General features: G+C 32.0%; 1 protein-coding gene across 3 annotated transcripts in view; it reads left to right on the forward strand.

Moving 5' to 3' along the window:
• The window catches only part of LOC140057469 (A disintegrin and metalloproteinase with thrombospondin motifs 18-like), a 72,011-nt gene that overhangs the window by 34,966 nt on the left and 12,325 nt on the right, over positions 1-24,720 (forward strand). For all 3 annotated transcript variants that reach the window (XM_072103142.1, XM_072103143.1, XM_072103144.1), the window contains exons 4-14: positions 1,191-1,398; positions 4,398-4,594; positions 5,556-5,639; positions 5,730-5,889; positions 10,471-10,576; positions 10,748-10,885; positions 12,882-13,044; positions 15,132-15,440; positions 16,092-16,200; positions 16,723-16,853; positions 23,870-23,993. In XM_072103142.1, the coding sequence (XP_071959243.1) occupies positions 1,191-1,398; positions 4,398-4,594; positions 5,556-5,639; positions 5,730-5,889; positions 10,471-10,576; positions 10,748-10,885; positions 12,882-13,044; positions 15,132-15,440; positions 16,092-16,200; positions 16,723-16,853; positions 23,870-23,993 (1,729 nt within the window). The remainder of the gene's footprint in view (positions 1-1,190; positions 1,399-4,397; positions 4,595-5,555; positions 5,640-5,729; positions 5,890-10,470; positions 10,577-10,747; positions 10,886-12,881; positions 13,045-15,131; positions 15,441-16,091; positions 16,201-16,722; positions 16,854-23,869; positions 23,994-24,720) is intronic.

The raw sequence follows: 24,720 nt of genomic DNA on the forward strand, positions 1-24,720 counted from the left end.
ACATTGTATGTTATATAGATATAATAGAAATATATTATAATAATAGTAAACCATATTTTATATTTTCAACATATGATTATGAAGCACCCACTGTACCAATGTCTTGTAAACGCAAAGATACAGGGAATGACTTGGACCACTTATCAGCTTTTATCCAGTGTCAACCTTACCAAGGATAGTCTGTCTCAGCATCTGAGCGTTTAAATAAATATCTGACCATACTCATATGGAAAGCTTTTCTTTTAGGCTCCTCTAGTTTATTGTTATTAGTTATTAAAATAAATGAAATGACTAGGAATTCAGAATATAGTTTTTATCTGTAAAGAAACATGTTTGTTAGACTGGTTCACAAATTTTACGTACTTGGAACATTTTGAGAGAGTTCCTAATATTCTGAAAATTCTGCTTTAGGAAAGTGCCATCCTCCAACACCAGCTAGCTTAAAACTATTTGTAATAAATTCTATTTTAAAGTACAGGCCTGTCTCTGTATAACATCAGACAAAAGCTACCCTGGATTCATTACCAATGACAGTTGACTATCTGTTTAAATATTATCATCCCATCTTATCTCTGAGATTTTGCAGTCTATTAGTATCATCGGAAGCTTTCATTTGCGCATTGTTAACAGCACAGTCGGCCATCACTCACTAACAGATTGTACCGATTACTCCAATTTTCTCTCATTTCCTTTGCTTTTATGATAGCGTACTAGGAATGGAAGTAACTGTATTAACACCAATTGTATATATTTTATAATCTGCCTTTAATAAACTCCATAAAACCATATTTTATTGCATTATTCTGGATAATTTAAAAATAAACCATGATTTGATTTTATTTAGTTAGTAATTAAGCTTCATCCACTTTTTTAATACAAAATGTTGTTGTCCTAAAGTTCCCATGATCTTTAAATCAAGATAAAGTAATCTTTATTTATAGAAAAATGGATGTAAAAGTAACTGTAAATACTGTAGTTAGTAGCTAGGTGGAAGACTTTGATGGTGGATGTCCATACTCTCTGCACAACAACTACATCTATGTCTGCCCATAAATTGTTTTTATACTAGATGAGAACCAATCCTCTTGCTTGATTTGCTTTTGTGTTCAAGGTGTCTACTTAGACTGGAAACTAAACTGTACTGTACATACAATATATAAAAATGTGTTTCGTTATTTAATTTTCTTTAGACTGGCCTAATACGAACAAATGACACTGATTACTTGATTGAACCATTACCAAAGCACATGGCTGATGCAAGAAATTACACAACTAAAGAGGGTCACTCAGCGCATATTATATATAAAAGATCAGTGGATATTAGACACCATAAACATGAACCAAAAACAGGCCATGCTAGAGGAACAAAAGACCACTTTTGTGGAAGAAAGAAAAAATGTAAGAATTCATGTGCAATTATATAAAAATCATTTTTGGATAGATAATAGAATTGTTTTATAATTTGTCTTGGCAATAAATATTTAGGTCATCATCAGGTAGATTTATAGTAATTACCTATAGGATGTGTCAAAATCCCAATTATTGATGGTTCAACCTGATATACAGAACACAGGAGACACAACCCCCACCCCCTTCCCAGAGGATTAGAAATTGAAACTTAACAGGAAAGGACCCATTGTCACTCCTTGACATGGTACAGTATGTGTAAAGTGTCACATTCTGTGTTTCAAAGCCCTCGCTTACAGTTTTTGAGAACCTTACACGCACTTGCATAACATCACATACTTCTGTACAGGTACAGTAGAGCCCTAATTTTATATTGATGTTCTTTATTAAGTATTCTTAACTTCTTATTTGAACTATTACTCCACTCCCAAAGACTTGTAATAAGACTTTGTTTATGTAGAGCATCTTGTATATGTTTGTCTTGTGAACCTCTGAGGGTCCCTAATGATCAGCAATAGCTGGATGGATCACCCTCATTAAATATGGTTTAAAAAAAACAAACAAAAAACTATAAGCCTGAATGGTCCCAAAGTGACACTTTGTTTGGTCCTGAAAGTGTCCCCTTAATAGAGGTTAAAAAAACTAAAAAGTGCAGATGATATTTTAGTTCACATGTTTATGTTGCATTCTCACAAACACTAGTAGTAGATGGGTTCAGTTAAAATGAGCTTATAGTGAGAAACAAAACAAAACTGGTATAACTTTCCAATAGGCTAAAGTACACCAATACACCTATTATATTAAAAGTACTATTAAAATACTTTAAATAATATGAAGAATGAATGAATACCCAAATGTCATTGATCTTATACTAGGTTACAACTTGAAAAGAACCCAAGTTCAATATTCTTTAACAGTCAATTTCAGATATTGTGTATTCTTTGTTGTATTCATTATGCGACCGGCTTATTAAACATCAAAGAACGGATATTGCAGTCGTACAACATATTCTTTATTGTCCTTTGACAGTTTCTGTTCATTCAAAACAAAGTCGTTTAAATCTTAGATTAAATATATCCATTAGTTGGACAAAGATATTTCTCTCTAAAGAAAATTAAACTTGTAATGAAACTGGTTTTAGTACAAAAAGAACACCTGTATTGTATTTCACAGGTTGTTTCAAATTTACTTTGTTAACTTGATTTACCATAGATACAGTAGCCTGTCTGCCCATGCCTTTGTAAATACAATTACTTTTCTTGACGTTAAAATTCATTTATTTTGATAATAGTATACATGTATGGAAGTTAAAGCACTGCTGGCCTACATGGGTCCTTAGGTCCACTGTTAGACTTTAGATATGTACTGTATGAGATGTACACAATAAATATAAAATAAATTGTGGTCAGAGTATTAAAGATTTGCTAATTAACATAGCGGTAAGTTCATATAAGTATTATTTACACTTTTTAGTATATTGTTTGCGCCCCTCCAGCAGATTGATATTAATATTCTGTGCAACTGTTTGAAGTGCCCAGGGATATGTATTTAAAGGGACACTTAAGGGACAGGGTACAAGGAGGAGTTTTAACCTGTTCCGCACTCACAAAATACAGACTTATCCCAGAGGGAAACTGAGTATTGAACATTATAAAATTGGACAATCTATACTACAGTAGAACCTCTCCTTTGAATACAGTAAGGGGACAATTACTTTGAAACGAATAAGGGGCAATATATTTTTTAACACTAGAGACTTCGGGGAACACCCCTTTTAAGGGGACAGTTCATCTACTTTAACACTAGAGACTTCGGGGAACACCTCTTTTAAGGGGACAGTTCATCTACTTTAACACTAGAGACTTCAGGGAACACCTTTTTTTAAGGGGCAGTTCATCTACTTTAACACTAGAGACTTAAGGGAACACCTCTTTTAAGGGGACAGTTCATCTACTTTAACACTAGAGACTTCAGGGAACACCCCTTTTAAGGGGACAGTTCATCTACTTTAACACTAGAGACTTCAGGGAACACCCCTTTTAAGGGGACAGTTCATCTACTTTAACACTAGAGACTTCAGGGAACACCTCTTTTAAGGGGACAGTTCATCTGCTCTATGGCATGACCCAATTTTCACTTTACTGTATTATGGTGGATTAAATTAACTTATTAGGAATCTATGGCAATATGCTTAAATAAGTAAAAATAATAATAATAATAATGAGGGTGCAGATTTCAATTATTAAAACCAGCAAGTGTAAATTGTACACACTTTTGGTTGTTCTTTGGGGCAATACCACTTCAAAGGCCTTTTTGATTGAATTAAAACTTTAATTTGACATATATAGAACAAATAGGGAAGTAATAAATTACCCAACTTAAATAGCAATAAATCATACTATTTTAAAAGAATTATTTGTTTCTCCGAGTTCAACAAAACTGCGTTTGACAAAACATCGGTTTACTTTGTCTAGAATTGAATTGTATAGCAAATGGAGCAAAAACTAATACACAATATAGAATAGATTTATTGTCATGCTCAATTTAATTTTGACTTTTAATATGTGTTTAAGTGAATAAATTCTTTTGTTAGGTATATATCTATAATCTTGTTAAAAGTTCTATTTTAAGTAACTATTGATGGCAAAATAATGGTAGTTTTATAAGATTTTTTTAAAGGTATTTACATTCTACTTTAATATAATAGTATTTGATTGATGATAAAACCTATAGAAATATTATACTAAATGAAAGACAAACATCATATGTAAATGAAACCAGATTGTATACAAGTTTTTGAAAAAATAAGATTAAAACCGACGAAAAAAAAACAAAGGAAAGGAGGGCAGCAGACGGTGCTGCAAAATGTATTCAAGAATTATGGTAAATTAAGTTATTAAATTTAATAAAAAATGTGGGGATATAAATAATTTACATTAACAAACCATTTGTGTATGATAGTATATTTATTACTTTATTTTCTCCTTTAGATATGCCAACAAGAGTTACTGAACCATTACACTTTATAGATGAATATCCTAAGTCGACAAACCGAACACGTCGCTCAATTGCCGCAAATATGGTGGCTGCAAGAAACGTCGGAATATTGATTGTGGTAGATCCTAAAATGGTCGAGTCCCACGGACCCAACCTTGTAACAACTTATGTATTAACAGTCTTCAATATGGTAAATATAATTTGTTCTCTTAAATAGGTGCAAGTTATAAGGACACAAACTATTATAATTGGTCATCAAAGTCTATCAACATAGTAATATATTGTTTGAAGGTTTGCATGGCGAAATCAAATGTTGATATAAAGTTTGTGGTACACCACGTATATTAGTTCTGGGGCGGATTGCTATAAGCTGTCTATAAACGGTCTTAGCGCTTAGCCGGCTATAATTTGAGACATAGCAAGTAGTCTTTATTTATAGACCATTGCTATACCGCGGTCTAACCTGAAAACGGTCTTTAAAATTAAAGCCTACTCGAAGGAGTCTTAAAACAGTCTTAAACCTCTCTTTTTGTTGCTTTTACGTATTATTTATTGTCAAAGACAACCAATTAAATGAGTTTTAAGTGTTAAATCAAATACGGTGATTTTATTCTTATATAAGCCTAGAATAGATTTTCTTGCGTAGAAATGCACATACTGTTATGATTGTGAATTGAACAAGCGTGACGAACATTTCCTTATTTTGTATTGTACGAGCAAAGTACGCCCTAAATTTGTTACTTTACGCGGTCTTATCTAACACTGTTTTATAGCAATTGTCTAACAGGGGTGGCTTTAGTAAGACCGTCTATCTGATAAAGCCGGCTTTAATCGGGGAGTTAAGACCATCAGTTAAGACTGTTTTATAGCAATCCGCCCTGAAAAAAACTGTTGAGTTTCTATCAAACTAACAAGTAATAGTAATCAGTAATAATCGGCAGTTTTATTATCATACCATGCCAATTTTATAAATTCATATCGTCCTCATGTATAAACTTAAATATTGACACAATATTTTCAAAATTTAGCAAAAAGTATGCACAGTGTAGTCAGATTCCGAACATTTTTTTTCGTAAAGTAGTGTGTTTGTATTTGGAAAAGTTTCATTTTTAATTTATTATTATATTGTTTTCTTTTTGCAATTTTTATAGGTAAAGACATTATTTCATGATAGCAGTATAGGGAGCAGTGTCAACTTCATTCTGGTCAGTTTAGTCGTTTTACAAGATGAAGAGGTTAGTTTTTATGATATATACCACAGTTCCAGTTTGATAATTTTATCTGTAAAACAAAATATCACAACTTTTTGTTCAATTATTATATAGCCTGGACTGCAATTAACACACCATGCAGATAATACACTGAACAGCTTCTGCCAGTGGCAGTCAACGTTAACAAGCCCAGACGGCTCTAAACATGACCACGCCATTTTGATGACAGGGATAAATATCTGTTCCTGGAAGAACGAACCCTGTGACACATTAGGTAAGTGAATTTTAAAAGGTGGGTTTGGATGCTGTAAAAATTAAGAATACATTTTAGGTTTTATATGATAGTTACTCTTATGATTAAGAAAAGCTGTTCACACAACATCATGACCTATTCAAATGAATGTTGCATACATTAAAATAACATCTATACAGAGTGTAAATATGGATCTGATTAGATAAAGTTTATGACAAGTTTGTTTAGCTCACATCATATTCATGTAAAGCTGTCTCTCATAGTACATATCCCTCCTTTGTATGTACAATACACAGTATAGAGTATAGTCATATAAAGAGCTTATAGAGAGCTACTCTCACTGCTCACATATAAACAGCGAGGAGTTTAAGGAGCTACATCTGCTGATTATCTGCTTAAACCAGCCCAGTCGAAGAATATGCATATCTCTATTTTAACCCCTTTAATAAAATAGGATTGGGTTTAAAATCCTTGGAATATGATTTGATGGGGATAGACCAGACAAATGACCCAGAAATAAGTAGGTAAATGTATCTAGAAACCACTGGGTGAGTGGAGCCTAACAGGTGTAGTATGCTATGCCAATAACTTGTCATTTTGATATTGCTATATAATATCATATTTTGTTATCTTAATTTAGAAAATATACAAACCTACTAGGTTAATTTGTTATCTAATTTATATTTGAGTGACTACCATTGAAGTGGAACAGTTTTAAAATAAATGTAATTAAGAGAGGAAGTAAAGAAAGTTGGATTAGACACTCTTGTATTATAAAAAGTTTGTCAAAGCCTGTTTGGAAATGGTCATACCTCAGTTGGCTGCTGTATCAGTGCTGGTGTATATTATAAGTCTCCTATTTTCCCAGTTTTCCATCCCACTGGATGTACGAATTTGGGTTATTGTTGCTCATTCTCCCACTTTATGCAAACAGTATAGTCAGAATTACTGTACTTATCCCAAATCATAGCCAGGCTTACCTGGACAACATTGCCATACTTACCCCACAGTACTCTCACGGTATAACGAGACTCCCCACAGCATAACCTTACTGTATCTCCACAGTTTAGCCAGACTTAAATTAACAAGACTTTGGGTGGAAAGGTGTTTCCCATTAAATGCTTTTGCCAATGTTATACATCATTCCATTCCTGTTGATGACATCATGTGTGACATTGTCAGCCAGAATGTTGAATCTTAACACGATGGCGTGTATTTCGTTACTATTCTTTCGTGAAGAAAACTTCAAATTGTGTTTGGTTCTCTGAAATGAGCTTAGATTTGAACCAGATTTATAGTGCAAGGAGTGAAAGTAGATTCACACCTGTGACAGCTCAGGTGAATGAAGATGAGCTTCACAGGTGAGCCATCATTCAGCAGGTGTTTATTAAGTGAACTGTACAGTGAAAGTGAAATTGAATGTCTCTGTGCAGTTCTTGTTGAGTGTCATCATTGTACAGTTGTTTTCACCTAATACCCAATTCACACGTACAAAATGTTGCGTATCCTGGAATAATACTAACAAGTTGTAATGCTTTCACACACTCCTTTGTCAATGTAATGTATAAGAATAATGTTTGTAAACGCTTTGTAAACAACTCAAATACAACTATGTTACATCGATGAAGCCTGTAACAATTACCAAATTCTTCTGAGATTTTTTATTGTCTGTGCGAATATTGTATTACTGTGCAAGCTCATATTTGTACAGAAAGTATCCATACATATTTATTGATTATTATTTTTGACCAAACATGCAGAAAAGATTTCCTAATATTTGCATTTAAAATTAGTACTGTTTCAAAAACCAATGAAAGCTGAAAAAAGTATTGGCTTAATAACATGTTTCTCCCCCTGTTTTACCCCATTTATCCTTTTTTTTTTTCATATTTAAACGAATATTTCCTTCTCTGTTCTTGAAAAAATACATTTATATCTTCTGTTTATGTCACTGATGGGCATTACATAGATAAATTAATAGGTCCTAAGCGACTGACATAACTAACAGGTGCTACACTAAATTGCTTGCGTCCATGCGGAAAACCTATGGAAAGTTGTCATAAGTATTAGGAAACCGGGGCGTCAAGTTAGGGGTCGCTTACAAGAGCATTATTCAATCCGTTGGTCAGTGCTGCTATAAATCTGATAATATTTTTTATAAGAAATTGAGAGAAAAACAAAATATCTGACATTTTTAATCACTCGATTAGGTATGATAAATAAAGCATGAAATTGAAAATTCTTTAATATTTAAAAATTAAAAACTTATAAGTAAAGAAGTTGATGACGTGTGATATTTTAATAGCTTAAAGAAAGTTTGGGTAAAACAGTTTTTCAGTTGATAAGCTCATTTATATCATGAGTTTATGCGACAGGCAAGCATTTGCTTCTGCTTGTTGTTTTTAATACCGGCAGACATTAAATTATAAAAATATTAGATATAAGTTTGATACATTTAAAAATATTTTAAAAAGATGTTTTTAGTGTTTAAAGAATTATTTATTGACATTTTTGATTTTTTAAATAGATATAATCACTAACCATAATTTGAAACATTGTAGATGTAATTTACCCCTCGTCTGAAAACTATCTCTCACGTAAACTTGCTATCTCATCTCTCAACATTTTACGTTACTCAATCCGTAAAACTGGAAAATATGATATATTTTAACCGTCTGAAGTAAACATATGCCAGTCCTGAGGGATAACATTTTGTTAGCTTGCTTAGTCAGAAGTCAAATAGAATTAGAGCAGTATCACATTTTACAATATATTACAACATTTGTTGTATTTACTGACCCACATTCAATACACATCTGATTTGACAATAGCACCTCTATTAAAGGGACACCTTCTGGTACCAACAAACTTTCTTCTTAATATAGGGTTGTCCCCTTGTTCATTTCATAGAAAAGTGTTTCAATTTCTAAGTGAAATAACTTGAGGAGAATGCTTAAATAATGTTTGACTTGCGTTAAACATAGATACCAGTAGAACAAGTTGCTTCATTGATAGGTGTGAATTGGGTCAGTTGCTGAACCATACAGTACTGTTATGTATTTATTTTATTTACTGACTGAATTAAGAGGTTGAATTGTGGCTGTCAAAATGTTTGTTTAACCCAACCTGTCAACAAAGACAATACCAAACATGAAACACAAAACCTTCATTACAATAATATAGTAAAAATGATTTCATTCTAAATATTTGTTTATCTTGATTTTATTTATTTGACGTATGATTTTCAAGATAGAATACATGTTGTGTGTACATACTGTATCTCAGAATTAAGCATAATTTTTATAAATAACGTACATGCATCAAACATTTTATTTTGTAAATATATTTACAGTTTTTATTTGTGAAACAAAATTCTAAAAATCCTTTCGAATCGGTATCAGTATTTCAATCAGACAGGCTGTTGAATTGTTGTACTAATACATTTTTGACAGTGATTACAGGAATTTGGCATGGCATAACCAATTTTTCTATAAATTAATTAAGTTTGAATAATCAAAGCAAGAGATCAGACTGAAGTCACTAGTGACTGAAGGCTTACTGCATCTGTGTGTAGGCCCGACATCAAGGCTAGTTCCCAGGGGAAACAGACTATTCCTTGGGTCAGGTTTTGCTGCTGATATATACAAAGCATCAGCAATTAAAGGCATGATGAATCACAAGCTACAACTCTTTTTGCTGTCAATTATTACGCGTAACTGTCAGCAATTGTAAATGACAATCACTTAAAATACTAACATTTACCTTGATAAAACAACACATTGGATTTGTAAACTTGATAGCGTACAAGCCAGTCAATGTGACTTGTTAGCATACACGACAGTCAGTATGATTTGATAGCATACATGTCAGTCAATGTGACGTGTTAGCATACGTACGTCAGTCATAAAGTCATAGCCATACTTCTTTCATTACCAGTGTGTTTTCATATTGATAAACCTGTATATGTCATGTCCATACAAAATTTAAAATAGTGTGGTCTGTCAGAAAATCATTTATATTGTGTAATTGCTTAACTGTATTAAGTTTATGGTCTTGTATTTTTGTTTTCATGTTGCTTAGACAAATTGCTGGTCTATTTAAAAAATACATATAAGGGATAATAAAAGTAAAAAGAAGAGCCAAGTACTGCTATATTCAAAGTTATTAAAAGATTACTATATTATATATTTAAGAGTCAATAACTTCCTAATTGCTTTTTCCAACATATTCCAAATCTCTTTCAATTGGAGATTCAGGACATTGCATATAGTTTGTTACTGCGTATTCTAACCTAAACATATTCAACAATAAGGCTTCTCATCAATATAATATTTATCTGTTTATTTAAATTGTTTAATTAAATAACAGTAGAACACTTAGATATAACACTCTGACGAATCCCCTATTCAGGGGAAGGAGACCTATATCAAAGGAACACTAGACAGATCCCAAATGTGTCGCTTTAGAGGTTCTACTCTGTGGCATTCACTACACTTTACAATCTTTTATTATTATTATTTTATTTGTAATATCAGTTTAGATGTTGCTGAGTTTTAAAAAAGAAATGGAATGTTACTGTATTGATTGGCCTTGTTTTTGCAGGTTTTGCTCCTATTGGAGGAATGTGTAGCAAGTATAGAAGTTGTACTATTAATGAAGACACAGGTTTAGGACTAGCGTTTACTGTAGCACATGAATCAGGACATAGGTAGTGTGTTGAGTCAAACTTATGACCAATCAGAATTGTCTACTGCAAACTTATGTGCATAATATAATGTTATTTTGCATGGTGGCCTGCAACCCATACTTTACCTGTGTTTCTTCACCATACAAACATTTTGAATATATTCTAAAATTAGTTATTTATCTTCAACAACAGTTTTGGAATGGTACACGATGGTGATGACAATGATTGTTCCAAGTCTAGTGGTCACATTATGTCACCAACCCTGTCGGGTAACAATGGCCGATTTATGTGGTCGCAATGCAGTCAAAAATACCTTGATGATTTCTTCAGGTAAGCTATTTTCATAGAAATTTCTAGACCTAAACAATAGAACCGTGAGGCCCAACAAAGATGTGTCCGTTTTCTCTTGTTTATTTCACATGTCTCTTAAAAGTGTTTTCCCCTGAATGAATGTCCTAAAAGATGGGTTTTACTGTATATATATCATTGTTAGACACATGCCATGATGGCCAAGTACATTCTATAGGCTCTGTATAACCTAAAGTATCTTTTCTTCTTTATCTTCGTTGTTGGCCTCTTCAGACAATATTTCTTTTGTAGATTCTCTAGGGTTCCATACAGTTTTTGGTATAAGGTTGTTTGCCAAGATCAGAGAGTTTCCAAATGTTAAGCACTATATTGTACTTCTCTGTTTTACCTAATCATGAGGCATAATTGCCTAGTGGTTTGCACCAGTGGTCTGAAATGTGGCTATCAGCTAGTTTAGTAGTTTATCTTGAAATCCTGCCATTGTGCAAGTCATAGTTTTATAGGATCAGAACATAAAATATAGCATTTATTAAGAATACCTGATTCTTGTTAAAAAGTCTTGTACTTGAGATTCAATTATCTTGAGTGCTGTGATACAACTTGTGAGAGTTTTAAAATTGTACCAAATCCCTCCTTCACCAGTTAAATCCCATCACAAACAATTAGGTCAAAAAAAATAAATAAATGGAAATAATAGATATATTGGTCATCGTTTCTCACTTTCCTGTTTTGAGTTAAAAAAGGTTTTAAGATTATGATAAAATCCTGAAGGAATATTTTTTATTAGATTTGATAGATAAGAAATAAATCTTGATTGTAAGAATTCTAGGCCGAAGAATACACTCTCCCAAGAGAAAAGGCCTACTATCCAGGCACTGAAGAAGCAGCTTAACAGGCCACTGATTATAGTCTGTTGTACCTTTGGGAATATATTGTTTAAGACATGACATGAAGATGGTTTTTTAACAGCATATTAGTTCTCTAGGGTTTTTCAAAACTTGCTCTAACTGTCTTTAGATGACAGAGTATATTAATACACATGTACACCCCCTACATTTATGCTAGATACTAAGTACAAATCAATGCCAAATTTAATAATATTTGATTTGTGCCTAAATTCAATTTGACCACAATTAAATGTATCAAAAAAATGGTTGACATGAATGACCATTTTGGAAACACAAATAATACAACCTTTATTATTTGTCCTAAATATAGTATTGTTGTATATTGGGCATTTTCATACCAAAAATAGATAAGTAAGAAATAAACTATAACCTTTGAAACTATGATTTATTTTGCTACCACACAGCAGTAAGAAGCATAGACAAAGGCTAAACAAAAACCCACACTCATTTGTATGGTAGTGTACCACCAGGGATAGCCCTCGAAAAGTAGATCCTGAGAGTTTGTTGAACCCACACTCATTTGTATGGTAGTGTACCACCAGGGATAGCCCTCGAAAAGTAGATTTACATCCTGAGAGTTTGTTGAACCCACAAATGTGAAAACACATCACCCAAAAATTTAAACAACCACAAATTTGAAAACGCATCACCTGTAATTGTGAAAACAACTACAAATTTGAAAACACGTCACCCACAAATGTGAAAACAGCGCCCACATTTTTTTTAAATTTACATTTACTGTTCATAATGTTTTATACATAGCATATTTTCTTATATATTATCTTATCCATTGTATAGTATTGTATGTTTTTAACTGTTGTTATTTTTATTGTAATTTGAACCTTGGAAGACAAATTTCATTTACTGTGTATTTGACAATAAATTTGAACTTGAACTTGAACTTGTTATCACACTTGTGAGAGATTATCGTTTTCATTTTTGTGGCCATTTTTTTTATTACATTTGGGGGTGTGTGTGTTTTCACATTTGTGGTTTATATTGTGTTTGTGATTTCCACTTTCTGCTCACTCAGAAAAAACTTTTTTTCAAAACCTTGGATTTTAGTTACAAATATGTTTGTAAATATTATTTTTTGTTATATAACCCAGTACGGAACAAGCATTGTGTTTGGAGGATGAACCTCTTTCAACTGGGGAGTACATGCTACCAAAGAAGTTGCCTGGAGAGATCTACGACCCTGACACTCAATGTAGATGGCAGTTTGGTAAAGATGCTAGACTTTGCTCTTTTGATTTTGGAAAAGTAGCACAGGTATGTTTATCAAATTTAAACTGGCATATTACTACTTGTTATCACCCAGTCTTATTATCTATTCTATTTATTTCTAATTATCGGTATATTCTCATGGAATTTGCAATCCATGGAAAATACAAAATGCAGAACAGGTTAAACTGCAAGATTGACTGTATTTAATTCCGAGAGAGACAATATCATATAAACACAGGTTAAATCTTTAACACAGTTCACCCTGAATTTGTATACTTTCACCTAACCTTTCCCACACTTAATTTAAACTTGCTTTCATAAATAATGATGTTTTCATATTTTGTTTCTGGTTTTTAATTCCAAAAGAATTATTGTTTTATTATTAATGCATTACTGCTTTTCAACAAATCGTTATCTAATAAAAATTAATTCACCCTGGTTGGTGGTACCTGCTGATAAGACATTTGAACATTCAAGTGTATCAACTCTTTCAATACATAGAAAATAACATAACTAATTGAATCACTGGTGGAATGTATACACAAAGGTATACACAGAGAAATAACATAATGTGAATGTCTGTAAGGCAAAGTACCTAACGATTAAACATAATGTGCTCATACATGATCAATCTACTAACCTAATTTTTAAAACAATAAAAGTATTTATGTTTGACAAGTTTTTTTTTAATGGTGACCTTTTAGAATACCATAAACAAATATAATCCATTGCTCAAATATAAACCCAACCCTATTATGGAGTAAATAAAGACACAATTAGACTATAATCCCATCCCACTTTTTTTGCCCAATTTCATAGTAAAGCCCCCACTACACTATGTTTGAAGTTTTATTTTTTTTGTAATGGCGATCTTTCAACATAATAATGCATGATATGTTGACAAATTAATGTTTATAAGTTCATTGTCATTCAACAAGGCAACATTTTAATTGGAATTCGTCCAATCAAATGACAGGAATCTATTTAGGTGTTATATAAATGAAAATAGTATAATCTAAAAGTGGATAAATGCAATGGAGGCAAATCAAACAGATTTATATTACTTGCAGAAGGCCATAAATAAATATGATAATGATTTGTATAAGTGAACAATCTAATTATTAACTGAAAACTTCTTTAGGCCTGTCCGAACTGTTGGGAATGTGTTAAAATGTCATATCCATATTTGGCACCTTGTTAATTATATTCACTAGTATTTCGGGATTTACAGATGGAAAATACACTTAAAATAATTGTAGAATATTTAAAGCTTGTTTATAATATAAACTTATCTGTTTTGTGATGATATAGACTTAAAAGTAATGCAATGTAAAAACATAGTACTTGAGTTCACAAGTAGGATAAAAGACATATAAACTATCTGTAGACTAAATACCTTGCAGGCATGTTGAAATATTGCGTTTATATAGTCGTCGTATGTCGGTCATGGACCGAGTTATTATGTAGGACAATATAAACTGTAATAGCATTGTGGACCTCACTAGATTTTTATCCCTCATAATGACATAAATACTGAAATGATATTTATTCCACCAAGATTCAAAACTGGAACCTTCTGCTTGATATGCAGATGTGCTAACCACTGGGGCTTTCATGGTATTGTGCAAATTTGATATTTCAATTGGAGTGATAGAAGGTGGTTATTGGTATTTTGTAAGATCCATTTCTAGTAATGTTTCCTATATTATTCTTATTAATGATTCACAACCATGTCTTTCATCAAAGTTCTGTAATTCTCACTTCACAGCTGTTTCTGTTCCTGAGTTATCTTTATGCTCTAATGACATTAACTGAAACATGTAATTGATAATGAGTTGCATCCTACATAAAGTAATCTTTACTAAAATTATTTTACCTCAGTAAACATTATTTTTTCCATTTAATAATGACAGTACAACCTGTTTAACTAAATAAATTGGTTCCCTGATTTGATCTAGAAAGTTACTTCAATTTTAAAGTGTGACTAAAAAAATGTACAGTACTTGCATTTCTAGGGACATTTTTTTTCCATATATACTTTATATACTTAAAATATTACCAAAGGGACAAAATTATAAGCATCTAATATTTAAAAAAAAAAATTTTTTTTATATATATGTTTTATTTTATAGTCTGTTTGCAAAGCTCTATGGTGCCATCGAGGTCACCGCCGTTGCGAGACCAAATATCTTCCTGCAGCAGACGGCACCACTTGCGGCAAAAACAAATGGTGCGTTAAAGGCCTCTGCTTGGATCATGGCAACACAGGCCCTAGCCCTATCAATGGAGGATGGGGTAATTACGGCGCATTCTCGGAGTGCTCGAGGACTTGTGGTGGTGGCGTTAGATTCCAGGAACGTGAATGCAACAATCCTGATCCCCAGTATGGTGGCAAGTTTTGTGAAGGTCCAAGTAGGATTTATAGTATGTGTAATGTACAAGTAAGTATTTATTTAAGTGTTTATGCTTAGATGTGTTTTAGTGCATACTGTAGCATACTGTTTTGGTTAGCATTATTTACACACAAATCTTAGATTTACATTGAGGGGAATTGGTAGATCTTAAACATTAAAATTATACAATCTTGTATTTTAAATGTTTCATTGTTTCTTAATTTTTGTAATGGTAATTTTTTGTTTGTAGTATTTATATTTTTTTACAATTTTTATGTAATTCTACAATGCTAATTCAAATCAAATTTCATAGAAATAAATGTTTTACTTGAGGACAATTACATTATATTATAGTTTTTTATGTAATATGTATTCAATTTAATTTATTGTAATAACCTTCCAACAAGATAGAAATCATGATCATCTTGTTTAGATCTGTCACAGCTTAATTGAGTTTTCTGTTTAGACAAATGTTAACCTAATGTATTTTTTATGTTTAGTTGTATATTACACAGTGTGAGTGGAGTTGTGGCAACCCAGGTTCAAATCTTGTCCTATTTCTCATGACAAAAAACTCCACTCCACTCTCAAAGACTTTGTTTATGCAGAACATCTTGTGTGTATGTTTTGAATGACTTGAACTCTTGTTGTTAATTTTAAGAAATAAAAGAAAATTAATAATTTGTTTTAAATCTTTAGGAATGTTTAGATACTACCGTTGATTTCAGAGAGCAGCAGTGTGCCATGTACAACAGTAAACCTTTCAGAGGCTTTTATTATGAATGGAAACCATATCTACCTTTACAAAGTAAGATTGAAGTGTTCTGTATACGGTTTAGCACAATGATAACAATGGTTTCATAACTGACACTTATAGATTGTATTAAGCTGCTTCTTTAATATTTATTCACAATGATAAATAGAACCATCTTGCTTCAATATAGAAAAATAATACTTATTATATTCTTTTCAAAGATACCCACCCAGAGCAGGTTTAGTTTTAAACCTTCCCAGTACCATTGTCAGCATTTTGATCAACCAATAAAAAAACTTTAACCAAACATTCAAACTCTCTCTCTCTCTCTTAATACTGTATGATTCCTATGTTGTATGAAAATGAATGAAAATAAATTAAATTAGTGTGTATAGTGAACATAAAGTACTCTATAAATTTAATTTAATTTTTAAGAATGAAACAAACATTAAATCTGTCAATGTTCATTCATGAACAACCTTATAAAACAAAGAAAATAGAGAAATATAGGACACATTGAAGAATGTTTATTCTGATAATGTAATATTTAACATTACACAACATGTTTTCATTCAGGGAGAGATATGTGCAAACTATACTGCCGAGCCCAAGGGTTTGATTTCTACTTTGCTCTTTCCAGTAAAGTAAGAGATGGTACACGCTGTAGCAATAAAGGTCTAGACGTCTGCATAAATGGTCGTTGTGAGGTAATCAAAACTTTTATTTTCACTTGTGTAATTATATCTTTTTACTCCACCTCACTGTTAATAATTCCTGCAAGAATTACTGTAGAAATGTTGGCAACATTAAAGAGGGACTGCGTTATGTTCACCGTGAATGAATAGAGCGGCTACTACGACGTACAATTATAGACTTTTTATTGATAAATATAGAGATTGTGCAGTGGGATAATTTTGGCATGTTTGTGTTATGTTCCAATTCATTAGTTTTAATTAACTTCCAAGTTGTATTTTCGATAATATGAAACACGAGTCGAAAAGACATGTTTGTTAAGTTTGTCAACTAACTGATGGTATAAAGTTGTATTAAAGTTTTATTGAATGTCATAACATTATTTCTCGATTGCCACATGTTCCAATCAAATTTGATTTTTATTTTGATAAGATGTTTAATAGCAGGAAAATATATGACAACCAGCTGTTTGGCTTTAACTTAAACTAATCCAGGTAAATATTCAGGTATCACACTAAGACCTGCCTGGTTCTATTCACCGACTAGGTCAAATCTGTCAAGTAGCGGCGCTGCAGCTTACTTACTTATTCCTGGAATCAAATCATGGGTCTATTTAAAATAATCTACAAATAGTTTTCCCTGAAGATGAGGCCTATGTCACCTAGAAATGCATGTTATTTTATCAGAATATTCAATTCAAAAGACATTTACGTCCATGAGACAAATATTTAAAAAAACAATAATGATAATTTGTGATGTAAAATAATGGACAAATGCAGAATCACAAAAAGATAAAGCTCTTGTGGCGGGATTGTCTAACATAAGTCAATATAGAAATAAAAGAAAAATTCAATAACAAATAAATAAACAAATGAAGCAGGAGATAATAATAATTATAATAATACAATAATATTGATGACCAGATAAATGAAAATAACATTTTGCATGCAATCTTTGGAAAAGCAGAGTAGGATTCTGTGTGAACACTGTTTGAGTTAACCTGACCCGAATCATGTCCAAGTTTACAACTGTTGTATTTAGAGATGATGTGATCAGTTGTACTGATGTACCGCCGATAGTTTGAAGACAAGAGATAGAAATACCTTCACACCAGATTACAATGGGATATCACATGTTTAAATGGTGTATTTGTGTTTTTAACAGAAAAAAGAATCTAAAGCTCAAGGTTGACTTTAATTTACTTTGATAATAAAGCCTAGAATGTAATGTTTGTAATTAAATCTAGAATATCTCTGACCACAGTACCACCGTCGGATTCAATTTATTATGTCAAAGTCCAGGGTGTTAAATCGTTGATCATAATATTAAAACTATCATGCCTGTGGACACAATTCAACTTGGTCTGCATGGTTAAGTTTATCAGACCATAATTCTCAAATGGTTTCATGTTAAAAGCATTCTTTATATTGAAGAAAATGTTTCAACTATTTTGCATTTTTTTTTTTTAATAACATAAAACATTTAAATGCTTCCAACCAAGTTCAATTTATTAGGTCAACATTGTCAAATATTTTTTTGCAAAAAATGAAGTTAATGGATAAAGACTGGTAATTTTGTATCTAATCCCTTTTTTGGTAAAATACAATTAATGTCGAGTGCCTTTAGCTATAGTCCACCTACGTATGCCTGGTTCAATTATTTTAACATTGTCAAGAAATTGAAAACCAGGGTTTCATGTTAACACAGTCTTTTGAGAAATGTAATGTATATAGGTACAACCCAAAACAGCTGAATGTGGAATACATATGTTACTGTTTTGTAGGCAATGTCCACAATGATTTGACATTCTAGTCTGACATCAATAATAAAATCAGACCTCCCAAATCTAATGATATTTCTAGTAAGCTGCAATTTCTCACGATTATTTTTTTATATTGAGAAAAAAAAACCATCCTGATAATGTATACATTTATTATTTAGGCTCTCTAGTTTGTTGAATATGGCGAAAAATGCATTTACCACGTCTGGAAAGCACCGGTCATATCCGTTGTCTACTAAATGCTGATAGTTTTTAAGGCACCCTCTGTAGTTTAAGCTTGCATCAATTCTCCTGATACTTCACTTTTCCAAGTTGGGACCACTGATAAAATGCTCATCCTGCCAATAGTACTACTGTATCCAGTGTCCACAACTTATTTTTATATTTCCTCAACCTTGTTTAAATTGTTACTGTACTTCTAGATTAGATAATTATTCTCATTTTTCCTTTTTTTACCAAGCAAATGCCTTAAATATAATGCTATTTTTTCATGTGCATCCACACATAAAGACATGGTCCACACCATTTTCCCATAGTTAAGCTTATAACAATAGGTAGATCATCGTTTGAACAGCTGAATGGTTTTATTAATGTTATTATGTGAGTAGATTTGACATTATCAACTTGTTTACAAGGAAAGCCATAAAAGTTACATCCTTTTGATTATGGCTTCTTTTTATGCCAAAGTTCAGTACAGTTTCAACCAGTTCATTTTACATGGTGATTATGCATGTCTATGAACATATTAACTTTAGCATGATTTCTGCCTTCCATGGAAAATAAAAATAACACTTAACAGCTTCTAGAAACCATGCTTGGATGAGGATTGTGCATTTGCAATATAATTTAAAGGATAAGAATATCTTATTTCGACAACTGATTTGATTAGTGTTAGAATGAGAGGGGTGTGATAAAGTATGCTCCATTTAAAAGTTGCAAACATTATCCAGTATAGGTGTAATTGATATTTGGAGCCTTTTGAAAAAAAACATCTTTTAAAATACCAAATGCTAATAGCATCTTGTTTTACATGTTTCCTTTCTTCCAATCAAGGCTTTTTAAATCTTTTTATATCGATTAATATTGTGGTTTCAATAGAATGCATTTCCAGTGGGAGAACAACAACAGTTAAGGTGATCTTAAAATACAATTCAGGAAGTATTTTTTATTAGAAAGAAAATAAACTAAAAACAAAGGGAGAGATCTCAGGAAGTTAAAATGACAAAAGAGAAACTTGAATGAAAACTCTGCTACTTGTATTTGCCAGAAACGGCAGCACTCGGCGACAATTAGCCTGGCTTAGTAAACATACCCCTTTGATTTGAAAACGCTTTCTTTTCGGTGCTTCTGGATCCATTTTAACGTCTGCCTAGGAAGTTAGAAATTAAATAAAGGAAGTAGGGTGGTGTCCAGAACACTGTCTGAGTCAGGTGATGACTGCCTGTCACATGCACGTTGTAAAGGTGTGCACGGTATACAAAGGGTTCGATATTAGGCCCAGGATTTAGAAAGATCTGAATCATGTCATAGTTGCTGGTGGTGATCAACATGTACAAAGGTAGTCTATAGTGTTTGGGGTAGGCCTACAAGAATTTAGCTAAGGTCTGTCTGCAACACTTCCAGGTGGTTAAGTGTATACCTTCAAAGAGTTCGGTACTAGGCCAAGAAAAGATCTGAACCTTACAGTGGTCTTGGCACCGGCTGAAAAAAATTCAAAATATTAACTAATTTGGTTCTGAATCTTTAAAAAAAATTTGTTTACAAATTCTTGCAATCTGCGACATAGTTCTGAAAAGAAAGTATCTATCGATTGATATGCTTCACCATCTTTTATAAGATGGTTAATTGAAATGTATTTATCAAAATCAAAGTCTCAAGTCTGTCATAAAAATGACACTTAAACAGATATTATCAAGTTTGTATTTTATTAAATAATCCACTAATATTACCGTATTAAGTTTATTTTCGTTTTTATGTGATATCGAACAAATAATTTCACCTGTACAATTAAGTGTTCCATTGATGGATGAGAAGGACATTATTTGGAGTGTGAAATTTGTTTTTCTGATTCACAACTGTAACCCAAAGTTGTGCATGCCTGAAACCCCCAGTGTTGCAATGATGAGGATTCTATATATTTGTTCTAAGACAAATTAAAGATAACAACAAAAAGATAGAACATAGTTTAATCCAGCATTATTTACAATTGTTCTCCCTTACCCCACTCTCCCTATTTCAAAATCCTGGATCCTCCACTGTTGATTTAAAGCAATATAATTTTTGTTGTATGTAATCGTTGTTCAGAAACGTTAAGGTACTATGTCGACAGTTTAAACAAAGATTGGCTAAAAGGAAATTGAGATTTGATTAGAAAAATAATTTGATTAGGATTCTTCAACCGAGCAAATCCAATACTTTATCAAAGTTACTGTCTTCCTTCAAGACTATCTAGCCTCTAATTTGTGATGTCCATTTCATGAATTGATAACAAGTTATACAGGTGTACAGTGAAAGTTGTCTGAGATATTTGATCAATTCGGTGTCTTTCTGGCCAGTTTCTGTAACAGGAATAATCCATGGAAGTGTGGTGTCTGTTTACATGTCCCAGTGACGAGACCGATAGTAACGCTGTTAGTAATTATGGTAACAAAAAATGATTAAAACATTGTTGTTTTATTTAATATAAAGATGCAATGTGAATTTTTCAGCATTTTTTTCCGCCTCGGTCGCTCTGCTTATTTCTGTTGTAAAGTTTCTCCAAAGTATTCTGTCAGATATGTTCTTTATTTTCTGTAGTTCTGTTGCAGTTTTTAATTTTGTTGGTAGTGTCATAGTTGGTACTGATAATATTAGTGCTTTTTCAATACTGCTGTATATTTATAGGTGTTTGCTTATTTTTCCTTAATATATGTCCAAATAGTCCTTTGTGTAGTTGTACTTTTCACCACAGTTCATTTTAGTTGTTCATGCACCACTCCAGTCTATTCATGTCACTACTACAGGTTGTTATACAGCTGCAACTACAGTACTGTGCAACCTGCTTTTGGGGGGGGGGGGGAGAAGGGGTTTATTTAACCTTTAACCAGATATTGTTCTTGTAATTCCTTTAACTTTAATACTGTTTCAATGTAGAAGTTTATGAGTCAGTGAAATTAACAGTGTGTATTCCTATTCACTGAATATAAAGTACTTTGTAGATTATTAGATGAACAGTGTAAACAAAGTAGTATACACAGTAGTATTCCCCTTACATTCAATGACAAATTAAGGATAACCTATGTGTCACATTTCCTAATAAACAATATCGTTCTAAATTCAATTATAAACAAAAGATTCAATCCTATTTACAATTTAAACTTTTCAATCAATCAAAAATAATCAGTCATTAGTAATATACAATATAATTAACAACATATTTAGGAAACAATAAACAAGGTAAGTTAACAATTTATTTTTTTTATCACATTTCATACTATTCTTGGTTATCGTTCATATTTCAATTTCGCATAATTGAATTTTCTTTGAAGGCCCAGTCATGTTGTTTTTAATGTCTTACAACTCTTTCAGTTTCTTTTCCATTCCGCACCCTTCCAAATGTGTTAATACTTTGTCTATGAAGTATTAAGAAGTGCATAAAACATGTGTTTTCATTGGAAAGTGTTGTTTCAGATTAATTCAATATGTATTTGCTACACATAGCCTTTTGGGCTTGGTCTAATTGCTAGGGCCGCCACACATGAGATTTCGCTACTGCAAAAGAGTTCTGGACAGTCGTATTCTTGTGTTACATTTCACCACAGATGACAAAAGAAATTAAGTCACGATAAACCTGAAACTGTATGCATTCTCTTATTTGTTCCGCTTTAAAAAACTTAACCTTTTGTAAGCGCCTATGTGATCAGTATGGGACATTGGACTAGCATTGGTTAGTCCAGTGTACATACAATGCAATGCAAGAAAGTTTCGCGTCATCTCTTGGACATAATTTATAGAATTCCTTTAAATTATTTTGATTTGTCTATCTCTTGGTTACTTAAAAACTTGTTTAATCCTATATAGTATTTGATTAGCATAATAGAGAACCTAGCTTCCTATTCCACTTTCTTGAAAGGTAAAAAATGGCTCCTACAGGAATGGTTTAGGAAGAACCCCCATTAAACCCAACATTCAGCCCTCTTCCCTCTCTCTTTCACAATGCAGGATCTAGATAATAATAGTACTACTCTATGATCTACCTGAATACTTTTTATTGATTGGCTAAACGTAAACGGAAGGAAGATACCTGACAGTGGTGAATGTCCATATCCTGTATTTGCTAACACTATAAAAAAACATTACTCCATTGATAAAAAGTAGTCTTTTAATCTGGTTAGTTATTTTTACCTTTAGTTATACATGCACTTTGTTCTGAATTACCTTGTTTAAATATTATGTTATTGACAATTTTCATTTAAATTCAAGATATCATACGTCAGTTTTATAATCTAAATAAAGAATTATATTGGCCTACTTTCAAGTGAACTGCATTTCATTCAGAAAGTTTGATCATTTTGGCAACAATACTTTTTAACAGATAAACAAAAATGCAAGATAACGTTTATTTGTAATTTTGTATGCATCAACGGAAAGTTGTGTTTTATATGAAAGAATAATCAACGGATGTACTTTAAAAGGCAATAAGATGCTCACTTTTGTGTGTCCATGAGTCAACGTCTTCAACAATTACGTTGTACTGTCTGAGTCATGTAATATGAAAACTCTGATGAAAAGAAACTTTGCAAAGCTGAAAAAAATGTTCAAGCTTTTGTTTAGTTATTTTAAAAAAATGATAATCAACAGAACCATCTTTTTTCTATAAGAAAACAAGATAAGATAAATTTAAATTCAAAGGCAAGATAATTTGGTCCAATAAAATGCCATTAATATTTATTTTGTTTAAAACCTAAAACTGATGGATTGCACAAGAAAAAAACATATACAATAAAGAAATTTTAACAAGAAAAGAACAGCCAGAAAGTTACCAAAAAAAACTGATATTAGATAACCATATAACCCTATAGGTAGATGAAACATGCTAATTGTGATGCGGACATTGGTGAGGAATCAGGTGGCAGCATGTTATTTTTATGATACTCAATATTTACTTTTTTCTCTTTTATTAGCTTCTTGCAGGGAAACTGTTTGTCTATTCAGAAACTGTTTATAATATTTATTGATAATATTTGATTTAACTTTTTCATTTTGTTGTAGGTTGTTGGATGTGATCATGTGTTAGGATCTGGAGCAACAGAAGATGCTTGTGGTGTCTGTCGAGGTGATAACTCAACCTGTGCCTTTGTAAAGGGTCAATACATGGACCAACATAAAACAAACAGTAGGTTTTATTATAATGGATAGATCCATATATTTATAATGCACTTTTTACAGTAACAATGTCTCAAAAGTGCAGTAGACACTGTCAAATAGCTGCCACCAAATGGCGCTCATTTGTCTGCCAGTAACGATAGGGACCAAGATAAACTTACTAATACACTCATCTTTAGAAGGATGCGCTAAGTCTTTGTAAAGGGCATACAAGTCGTATGTGTACATTGATATCTATTGCTGTATTATAAAGCCACTGCCCAGCGTACAGTACCATTTAACTATTAAATTACAGTACTCCAACAAAAATGTAATTCTACCTTGTAGTGAATATTATAATATATAATTTGAAGAAATATTATTAATTTCAAACAATCTTTAGTAGTGAGAAGGCAATTAATAACCTGGTTTCCTAATACACTCAATAAAAACAAATTCAACACATTAAACTTTAGCAGTTATGAATTGCTCATGTAAAAAGGGGATTTCCCTGTCCTTTTGACTGTGCAAACACACACACATTTATGACTAACTATGACATATTTTTTTCAATGAGAAAATAATTTGTTTGTTTTTATTAAACTATGATTTTATGAAAACATTTTAATCACCAAGCTTTAGCATTTATAAATAAAATGATATTTAATCCTATACAAAATTAGCAATTCATTTAGGATCTGTACAATTACACCATCTGTAGTATGTCACCTAGATTTGTATCATATAACAAAACAAAG

Source organism: Antedon mediterranea, chromosome 8 (assembly GCF_964355755.1).
Source record: "Antedon mediterranea chromosome 8, ecAntMedi1.1, whole genome shotgun sequence".
Classification (NCBI taxonomy): domain Eukaryota; kingdom Metazoa; phylum Echinodermata; class Crinoidea; order Comatulida; family Antedonidae; genus Antedon; species Antedon mediterranea.